Genomic DNA, 11343 nt, shown 5'->3' on the forward strand with positions numbered 1-11343 from the left:
ATGTTGTGAAACTTACCGAGCGGTGCAGGGTGGGCGGGCATTCAGGCCTCCTCTTCCTCCGATGTTCCGTCCTCCTCCGGCGCTCGCAAGCTGATAATGGCCAGGGCACATGCGCAGTAGAAGCATTATGCGCATGCGCCCCGGCCATTATCAGCGAGCGCCGGAGGAGAAGGACGGAACATCGGAGGCAGAGGAGGCCTGAATGCCCGCCCGCCCGCCCTGCACCGTTGGGTAAGTTTCACGTTCTCTTTCAGGACGGCGGTGTCACAGCAGGGCTGCCGGACACTTCCTATTCATTTCTATGGGAGCAGGCATGCGAGCGCTCCCCATAGAAATGAATGGACTGCTTTTTTCCATTCATTTCTATAGGGAGCGCTCGCATGCCGACTCCCATAGAAATGAATAGGAAGTGTCCGGCAGCCCTGCTGTAACGCCGGCGTGTACGGCTGTGATACACGCCGGCGTTCGGTAGTGTGAATGCACCCTTACGGTGCCTTTTATGTATGTATGGAAGCGGCACGCAGTCTTTGCCGCCGCTTCCATCCATATATAAGCCGCACCGGACTATAAGCCGCACTTACGATTTCTGAGGAAATCGTAGGTTTTTATGTGCGGCTTATAGTCCGGAAAATACGGTATATATATATATATATATATATATATGTATATATATATATATATATATATATATATATATATATATATATATATACCATACACTCTGTATTGGGCCCAAGAGTTTCAGGTCACGTCTCTACTTACATCAGAGAATTGTTATAAGTAATCTTAAAAATGTCAGACTGTGAAGGTCTCGCTCCTCCTCACTCAACCCAGTCTGCTAGGCTTATAAAAAGGCACAATTTTAAGCACAAATCTATTGTATGTCTAAAACTGAACCCTTAATAATGGGGTGTCTTTTGGGGCAATTTTCTTACTCCCCTTTGTTAATACCAACTCTATAAATCTGTGTCATAGGTTAACATATAAATCTAAGAAATAAGAATAGCTGTGGCATTCACCATGAAAAGTCCATTTTAGGCTAAGACCCCAGGAAGATGGCCGCAGGGAAAAAGAGAGTTTTCCTTAGATATAATTGACGTAATAGACATACCGGTAATTGACAACTTCTAAAAACATGATGGTTTTGGAAATTGCAGCATTTCCAATGGGGATATATTTCTGCAGTGTTTCATTGTAGAATCTAGTGAATGCCATCCACTTTGCAAAAACTGTAATACTCAACATTTTTTGCAGTTACACCACGTGGGGCCCTGGCCTTATTTATACTTTATCTGTTACACTCCATCATAAATTAGGGCTTGTATGTAAGTAAACACAGCGGCAATGGTTATTTCAAATCTGTTCCATGCTTCTTCCAGGCCACACACATTGAAGGGACACATCCCTAGCAATATCACACATGTGATGGTTGTCATTCCACCATTAACTCCCAACATGCCATAGGTGTTTGAGTCCCATAAAGCCAACTTTGCAAATATACAATAAAAAAAGATGTTTAAAGAAAGGAACTTAAATCAATACAATGGTCTCATTGCCAATCCACTCTGTTTCCCATCTTATTAGAGCATTATGCCAGTCTGCACCTACTATAGCACAAATGTCAAACATATGTCTGGGTCCTTTTTTGTGGCCTACGAGGTCTCTGACTTCACACACTTTCACTGAAGGAAAGACACAGTACGGACCCTCAGAGTATCTTGTTTAATTCAATTACTTTTGCTGCAGGAAAGACGTAGTACTTAGCAAAATGGTGGTGCCACCACAGGTAGTAGGGACAGGGCCATCTTGGCACTCAGAAGAAACTAAATTCAAAGTAGTTCATTAGCCAAGGTATCTCGGGGAGGACACAGGGCTTGTCAGAGGGGGCAGGGCCAGCACAGGGAATGGGGGCCAGTTTGGCATGCAGTTTAGTAGTTAGACATCAGCATGCAAGGTATCCAACTTGGGGACACAGTACATGGCAGACAGGGGCATTGGGAAACAGGGAGCAGAGACCACCTAGACAGGCAGAAAAACATAGATTGTTGTATTTCCATATCAGGTGGCTTTTCATGTTGAATAAAGAAATAATGTCCAATAAGAGAAAAGCTGATGTATAAGAAATGTGGTTTAATGAAAGATGGCAAAGTAAATACGTTTATGTTTCAAGGGTAGACATATTGACACAAAACAGGGCCTTTTGAAGACAACCATAAACCAGATGTGTTAATTTGACACCTGTCCTACAGAGATAACCACAAATTGAATACTGGCAAAAGTGAGGCAATTGGAATCCCGTCAATCGTCTATGAATTTGCAGCATATGGTCAATCAATGGCAGACAACCATTTCTCAACATCTCGTAAACAGTTTTTGCAATATAAAATCAGATACAGGGACAGAATATCCACCACCTGTCACTTCGGTCATTTTTTACACGTGTAAAAAACGTGCCAAAAAACACGACGTTTATTTTGACATGTTTTTTTTTTACACATATAAAAAAATGTCATTGAAGTCAATGAGAGTCTTATTTTTACACGTGTATTCTTTACATGTGTATTTTGCCAAAATGAGCTTGCGTTTACTCCATGTGAATGGACCCTAAAGGTGTTTTACCATGACGTGAAGACTGCAGGACTTTTTTACAACTCCACTTTCAACCTAAGTGTAGCCAGTCTGAATGTGTGCAACGCTGGTGGTGGTTGGCACCCCTATTCATTTCAATGGGAGTGTTGAAGATAGCTTGATGCTGTTGGCTATTGAAGTGAATGGGCAGTCCTGCACATCTTCAACCTGGCTGTGCTCTGGTCGAATATGGAGCAGAAGAAAGGTACTGCAGTCTTCTCTTCATAGGAAATTTACCTTAAGGACAAGTTCCCATGTAGCGAGCCGCAGCCAAAAAGTCCTGAACACATCACAATTTTTTCTGCAGTGCTTTTTACAGAAACTCTACAAAGTTTTCCTCTGCTGTCTGTTCCCAGCATACCCAAACAGAAAACGTCAGTGTTCCCATAGGTGTGATTGAGATCCCACCCTACCCATCAACCAGAAGAAGACCAAAGTCATGGTATTCCAGAAGAAGGGCCACAATAAAGCCTCCACCACCTCACAATTCACACTGAACGGCTCCACACTGGAGAAAACCAACAGCTACACCTACCTGGGGCTGGAGCTCAGCCAATCAGGAAGCTTCAAAGCAGCAATAGAAACCCTGAAAGCAAAAGCCTGCAGAACCTTCTACGCCATCAGAAGACAACTGTACCACCTCAAACCACCGGTGAGGGTCTGGATGAAGATATTTGACGCTGTCATCTCCCCGATCCTTCTCTATGGCAGTGAGGTTTGGGGCCCAGCCACCTACCCAGACCAGTCAAGGTGGGATTCCAGCCCAACAGAGAACTTCCACCTGGAGTTCTGCAAATACCTGCTACATGTCCATCGCAACACCACCAACATAGCCTGCAGGGCAGAGCTAGGCAGACTCCCCCTATGGCTCACCATACAGAAGAGGGCGCTAGCTTTCCAGGCACACATCCAGGGGAGCAAGCCTGACTCCTACCACCACCAAGCTTGGCTAAGCCACCTGAGCAAACCAGACATTCAACAACCAAACAGCAGCCAACCACCAAACCAAAAACTCCAACAGATGATAACCAAGGCCGAAATAAAGGCGACCACAGAGGCAAACAGAGAGCGGTACATTGAAGAATGGAGAAACGAAATAAATAACTCCAAGAAACTCACCGTGTACCAATCCCTACAAAGGGACTACACCATGGCCACCTACCTGGAGAGAATACGCCACCCCAAGCACAGACAGACCCTGAGCCGATACAGACTGAGCGCCCACAACCTAGAGATAGAGACGGGGCGATACAGACAGACGTACAAGCCACGGGAGAAGAGACTGTGCCAGCACTGTGACCAGGGGGTCCTAGAAGACGAGACCCACTTCCTGCTACACTGCACCAAATACTCAGCTGTGAGGGCCGTCTACTACCAAAGACTCTCTGCCCACATCCCAGACTTCATATCTGCAGACGAGAAGAGGAAACTCTACATCCTACTGGGAGAAGAAGAGGCCACTGTGGAGATCGCTGCCCAATACGTGTCCAGCTGTCACCAAACCAGAGGAAGATGAGACTCCATGGACTGTTATATTTATCCCAATACATTTTACGATTAGCCAGAATCTCATTCACTTTGCAAATATTGTAAAATGCAGCAGTTTTTGACCCAGATCGTGATCGTGGCGATTTCGCAAAGATTTGGCCATGACCTCAAGCCTCAAAATGTTTGTTATCACTATTCTCTTCTGCAAATGGAAAAACTGCCTATAGGGTAATGAACTCATCCTAGGTGAAGGATGGTTATTTCTATAATGTATAATGTATTTCTATATCTATAGGAATTTGGTGCAGTAGAATTTCAGTAACCACTAGCTAACAGATGACCATGACACAAACATCTGAGAATTCTACCTGCGCACTAGTCTTGGCTGTGAATGGCATATTCATATCATACTGAAAGACTAAAAATGATCAAAGTGTCACTTTGTTCCTGACCTATAATGTATATGCCATCTATAAGGCTAACAAGTAGGTGACTATACATGATTGTTAACTGTATATATATACATACATACACACACACACACTTCTCTGCAAAAATGGATAGAATCAAATTAAAAAAAGATTGATGCCATGGGACGACCCAAAGCACAACCTGCTATTTCGATATACCATCAGCCATTAAATTTAAAGCAATCGTATCCCAAAACCTTGGGTTACAATTCCTTAAAGGGGCTCTACCACTGGGAAAAGTCATTTTTAGATAAGCACATCCTTGTATAGCCTTTACAAAGGATATGTCACACCTACCTTCTGTATGTAAATTGCCTCAGTAGATTTTGAATAAGTCCGTTTTATTCAAATGCTAATGATCTTCCACCGTGCACCGGCGTTGTCTCTGTGCACTGTCTGCTCTATGTGTATATATAGCAGAGGCTGCTGTGCTGACGACTCATCTCTGCTATATATACACATAGAGCAGACAGTGATCACAGACACTTCCGCTGCACGGTGGAAGCTCATTAACATATGGAAAAAACAGACTTATTCAAAATATACTGAGGCAATTTACATACAAAAGGTAGGTGTGAAATAGCCTTTCTAAAGACTATGCAAGGATGTGCTTATCTAAAAATGACTTTTCCCAATGATAGAGCCCCTTTAAGATTTAGTGAGAGACTGTATACTCAAATAGCAGGTTGTTAGATCGTTGGTAGGGAGAACTGTAGAAACTATCTACTAACAGGAAGCAAAACAGGTTAATACAATATATTTCAAAAATGTTCACCAAACACCCCCACATAATAGTACAGAAATAAGTGAAACGTCACTTACACTTTAACCAAACCAGCGAATTATTTTTTGTAATAAAAAGGTCAGCAACGGCAATGCTAAAAAAAATGTTTAGTCTAGAGCAAAAACTTTTCTGCTCAAAGTTCCTTAGATACTAGAATGGATATTTCGAACAATCTTTGACTAATCGCCAGCCTTTTTGTGCAACATCCATAGAAATAATAAGCATTTTGTGCTTCCTAAAATCTCCATTTACTTGAGTTATGAAATGTTAGTGGGTTCTTTCAGGTCCTAGGTGTCAATCTCTTCCTATATACTTTACACGCCACACATGGAAAGTATAATGCATATGTATAAAGATTTTGATGCAAACAGCAAAATTCCAGTAGTTTTGTTAAAACCTAGATCTGGTATCATAATTTGTATTCAGTGAGTATTTCGCAGACCCCGGTTCATGGTGATGTACCAGACGTTCAGCCACCTGTGAGTATTCATCCACTGACAGGTGGTTTACAATGAAAGCATCTGTAGCATTAACAAACAGCAGCATTATATAATAGTATAACTATACAATATTCAGCTAAATACAATATAGAAGGAAATAAATTCATCTAGTATTTGTGATACTACATAATGATCTGCATTTACATATATACAATGGCGCACATTTATCTATACTGCCTAACTTTGCAATGTCTTAAACTATGAATCCTGTTCAAAGTTTAAGACATATTTATGAATCTGTTTTACGGACCTTCATAAATATGAAGTGTTTCTAGAAGCTCCAAAATTCTGACTCAAATACCATCCGACGAAAAGTGTCCAGCTTCACCATGAGACATCTGGCGTAAAACATTTAGACAAAATATGCAGACAAAATATGTCCACATATTAACTCGAGGCTGTAAGGAACAAACATTCGGGGCAAGCAACAAAAATCCTATCATTTTGGTTACAAAATAAGCATATTGAGAAGGAAAATATGTAGCACACAATGGGAATTTATGGAACACAAAGTTCTTGTGAATTCCTAAGTTTACACCATTTTTATCTTCGCATGTTTTGCACATGAAACTCTTCGCCATATTTGTTGTATTTTGTTTCATAGATGTGTTATAAAGTTAGACACTTGTAAACCAAAATTTCAAAAATGTCGAGCCAGTCGTATTTTTCTGTTCTTTCTTGTGCACACTGCTCATAAATATGTTGTAAATGTAGTGCATAAATTTGGGCGCACATGTAGACAGAACAATGTCAGACTCCTATTGATAAAATGCCCCCATTAATGTGGCATCCTAAGAATTAGATTAAAATGTACAGCAAAGCCTAAAGGAGAAACGTAAGCCGGCCGATTATTTAAGGGCAAAGTAAGCTACTGTAGTGTCCCTTGTCATTCTCTAGACACGCAGCAGCACCACAACTTGTGATCCTTCTGTCACTTGATCTACCAGAATACAAGCTAGAGCCCTGTTTAGTAGTATCTCCCTTCTCCAGGCTGCCTCAAGTCCCTTCACACATTCTCATAGAGCAATTCTTTAAGAAATTTTTTACCGCATTTACTAAATCATGAATGTAATATGCAGTTTTGTTAAAGCCATGGCAACTTGCCACAATTGCACTGTTATTCCTGTAAAAATCTGTGTATTTGTTGTACAGAGTAAAGGTATACAATGTCTTCTCCATCACAACACACCATTAAAGAGCAATATTCTCCTGGCTTTCCCCCTTTAAAAAAGGAGTCGATATTAAACCTCAGCAACCATTTATATCTATTGCATGATGATACATAGAATGAGTTGCAAAATGAAAGGTTGTGCGAGGGTAGAAAGGGTTTCAACGTTAAAAACAATGGGTGAATTTATTAAGACTGGCATCTCTTACAGCAGTCTTAATCAATTCCTCCCCCTGGCATAAGAAACACTTGAATTATTAAGAGTCTCCAGTCTCTACATAACTTGGGCTGTAGGTTTGTTCCTGCAGAGTGTGGATGGAATTTCTTTAAATGTTACACTACTACTGTACCTAACAATGTGTTTGCAACTGGTGATCTTACAGTGGTTAACATACTGAGAATACCCCAACTGTGCCCCAGTCTAAATATAGGATATGACAGTTATATCAGTTGAGTAGTGCAGCTCGAATCACCATTATCTAGGAAGATCTCATGTCAAGCAACCAATGGGAAAACCATTCCTACAAATACACTCTCCAAGCTGAGTATACTAATGAAATCGAAATCATTCCTTTGACAAAATCTGCAATACTTAGGCTAAGACTCCACATTGCGAAATTACAGCTTTTTTATTGCAGATTTTGCCAAAATGTTTGAGCCAAAACCAAGAATGGCTACAAAAGGAATTGAATATATAGAAATGTCTTATACTTCTACCATCCGCTCAATCCACCCCTGGCTTTGGTTTAAAAACAAACAAACAAAAAAAACAAAAAACAAAAGCAACAAAAAAGCAACAAAAAATCTGGATTTCCGCAATGCATTGTCTTAGCCTGAATTCTATCCACTTATCAGGTACAGTTAAATGCTGTGTTTTCGCAAAATAGGGCTCCAGGTTTTTTTTCCACAGCGTTTTTTAATTAATGTTTTTTCTTTATGTTGTGGATGTCTAAGAGAATGCTGCAATGTTTTTTTTTTTTACACTAGAGTGAAGGTAAACAGAGGGGGGTTCCATCTGCAATAGTCACTATATTGCCATTAATGTCCGTTGTGCTCATCCTTTGAGAACCTACCTTTAGTTGTAAATTTGTTATAGAAAGTTCTGAAGCTACCTAATAATGTACATTGGAGTGGGGTTTATAGGATCCATGGTCTTGATATAGAAACAACAAAATTATTTTTTTCTTATATTTTCAACCATAAGAACTCACTGAGTTAGAAGAGCTAAGTATGCACTCCTATGTAAAACCACAGACAGCATTTAATAATAATAATAATAATAATAATAATAATAATAATAATAATATTTCATATAAAGCTAACTCTGTTACATCTGCAAATAACAAGGATACTATCACATGAAATTGATACAACACAATATAAAGTATGCAACAAGACCAGCCATTGTTAGATTGATAGGTTACCAGACATATTCTTCTTTCATTGTGGACAGTTCTGAAGGAATTTTCCCGATACATGATTCAATATGAAGAAGAAATTAAAACTTAAGGCAACATTTGACTGTAGTGATAATTTATATATCTGCTGCCAACTAGTGGTTTATTTTGGAAATGTCCAAACTTCATAGAAGTTACAGTACCATCATTATAATGACTTTTATCCTCGTTCGAATTGTTACAGTACTAAATGAATTGCACAGTTTTATAGACTAGTTATAGATAAAGTACAGAAATGATAACATAGCCTATAGATGAAACCACAAACCTCTATTAGCATTGCATTGTTTTACAGAATCATAATTCATTTCAAGAGGGTTTGCTCTGAAAACACAAAGTATTGACTACTTCTAGCCAATAAAAAATGCTTTTAAAGCTGTGGGAGTGCAACACTGCAAACAAAAGGACATTGGCACACATCCCAGTGTTATTCTACTCAATGCAACTCTGCTCCTTTTAGACTGTAAACGTATTAATCATGCCAATTAAACAAAGGCTGGCATGATAAACATGTAGGGAAGGTGAAGAGAATCTACTGAGAACATACAATAAGGTCACAGTGCTGTTTCCATCCCATTGCTTATTCAAGGTATCTTCAATGAACTCCACTCACTGCATACAGCAAATCATAGGAGACACTGCATAGCTGTGCTAAGTGACTTCTAGTACTCCTCTAGGCTCACTAGACCACAGCTCCAATATCACCCAATTACACAAATAGCCCACATCACATGACTTGTCAAGCATTGCAGAGAGCTACAGTAAATGTCCCTTGGGCCTTGTCTTTTCTTTCTTTTTCATAACTTATGACATTCCATATTTGCAAGTTTGTGCAGACAGTGCATATGTTATCCACAACCACTGCTATAATTCAATCTAACAATTAGAAGATGCAGAAAACTTGATATTGCAGCAATACCACTACTCAAATAATATATGGTCATAAATCCTATACACCCTAGCCAGATTACATGGCATGATACATATCCTTCCTCCATATCCATCATTTACATATCTGCCCTGTGCCATTCAGCTTTTACTAACCATTCATAGATTTGTATGTAAATCAGCAGCCACCTCTGCTACCCTATAGGTTACCCTTGAGCTGCCACCACAGGGTGCATCCTCCTCACCCTCCTCATCCTCCTCAATGCTTCACTATTCCACTTCTATTAACGGGAACTCTCCCAGGCAAATGAACCTTGCTTGTGTCTGGAGGATTAACTAGTTCTTGTCTGACTGTGGAGGAGGATGAGTGTGATAGTGAAGGTCTCTGCTTCTTCATCATATTTTGCAGGGAACAATGTGAACAGAAGTCTTTTAGGACACAAGACTATTTCTGGCAAATGGCAAACCAGCCGGTCAATGCATAAAACTGCTTCCAATGCTGTCCATACACAAGTGCAATGCTAGCAGATGCAGGAGGGAAGCAGAGCCAGTGTCACTTACCAGTTGCATCCCACAGATAAACATCAGTGTGCACCTGCCGCTGCAAAAACCCATGGTTTCCAAAAGCCTGAAGTCCAGTACTCCTTGTCAGTAGCCTCCCAGTCAAGTCAAAGAGCAAGTGTTTGGTGCTGGTCTCTCAGCAATGATCGGCATTAGGACCTAGGAGGTCACCTGCAGCCACAGAATACCTTGACTGCTAGCAGAAGGATCAGGCAGGACACCAGAGGCTGCTGATCTCTACAGCTGCTCACATATCCCAGGGCTGGAGGCAGCTCATAGAAGAAGCAGCAGCCTGGCAACATGTCATTCCCTGCATGCTGCAAGCAATGAGAGAGCCTGGATCACAAGCAGCAGAGGAGGGATGCTCTCATCCACACAAGGCAAAGGAGGAGGTGTGAGGAAAAGAGGAGGAGGACTACAAGGGGGAATCCTCTCTCAGTTTCTTTACCACCTCTTTCTCCTCCTTGTCTTGGTTGTATAGTCATCTGATAGACAGTTCATCCTATGCCATTCACACATCTGCTATAGAGATCCATAGGGAGATTCACAAAGCATCAACCTTGTGGAGAGGTTTCAAAGCATGGTGTGTGCTTACACATACAGAAATATCAGCTCAAGTCAAACTTTGATAAGCAGGATTTACAGGATTTTCTGAATACCTATATAGGCTATATATATCTGGAATCACATACAATAGATACACAGCAAACCCTATCAATGGGGAGGAGCTGATCACGTTTAATATGAAATTTTTAATACATACTGTATCACATCCATTTAAAATAAAGCAACTTGCTGTATGCTTAGATTAAATCTGATTTTCTAAATACCCATATACAGATGGAATCACATACATTAGATATACAGCAAACCCTATCAATAGGGAGGAGCTGATAATTCACATTTAATATGGTATCTTTAATACATACTGTATCACATGCACATAATAAGGTATATCAACTTGCTATATACTTAGAGTAAATATGCTTGATAACTAGGTACCAAGTTTGGCAAAAATGAAGGAAAGGACATATTAACTTGTATCTGCTTCTTGAATACCCCATATTCCATACTCCAGCGTTATGTCAATGCATTGCTGCAGCTTTGGTGAGCAACTCACAATAGTCTGTAACTTTGTAGGCTACAACTTTGTCTGCTGTATGGCGGTCAAGGAGAAACTAAATGTAGGGGTATAATCACAGTTAGCAGCATTGTTGCAAATATTTCTGAAACATGTATATGTATTTCAGCAAGCCCCAATAGGATAAATGACACAGTTCAAGAAATTTCTGCACCAAATCTGCCTCATGCAAATTAGCGGGATGGCGCTCTTGTGTCTACAGATGATGTACTTGGTTATATTTAAGGACAGGGATACAGTATCATTATGCTCTAATGT

At 40.4% G+C, this 11343-nt stretch overlaps 1 protein-coding gene across 1 annotated transcript in view; it reads right to left on the reverse strand.

Annotated features, from left to right (window-relative positions):
- The window catches only part of NKAIN2 (sodium/potassium transporting ATPase interacting 2), a 624215-nt gene extending 613813 nt beyond the window's left edge, over positions 1–10402 (reverse strand). The window contains exon 1 of the mRNA XM_075268078.1: positions 9945–10402. Within this exon, the coding sequence (XP_075124179.1) occupies positions 9945–9998 (54 nt within the window). The 5' untranslated portion in view covers positions 9999–10402. The remainder of the gene's footprint in view (positions 1–9944) is intronic.
- Positions 10403–11343: the final 941 nt, after the last annotated feature.

Source organism: Leptodactylus fuscus, chromosome 3 (genome assembly GCF_031893055.1).
Source record: "Leptodactylus fuscus isolate aLepFus1 chromosome 3, aLepFus1.hap2, whole genome shotgun sequence".
Lineage (NCBI taxonomy): Eukaryota > Metazoa > Chordata > Amphibia > Anura > Leptodactylidae > Leptodactylus > Leptodactylus fuscus.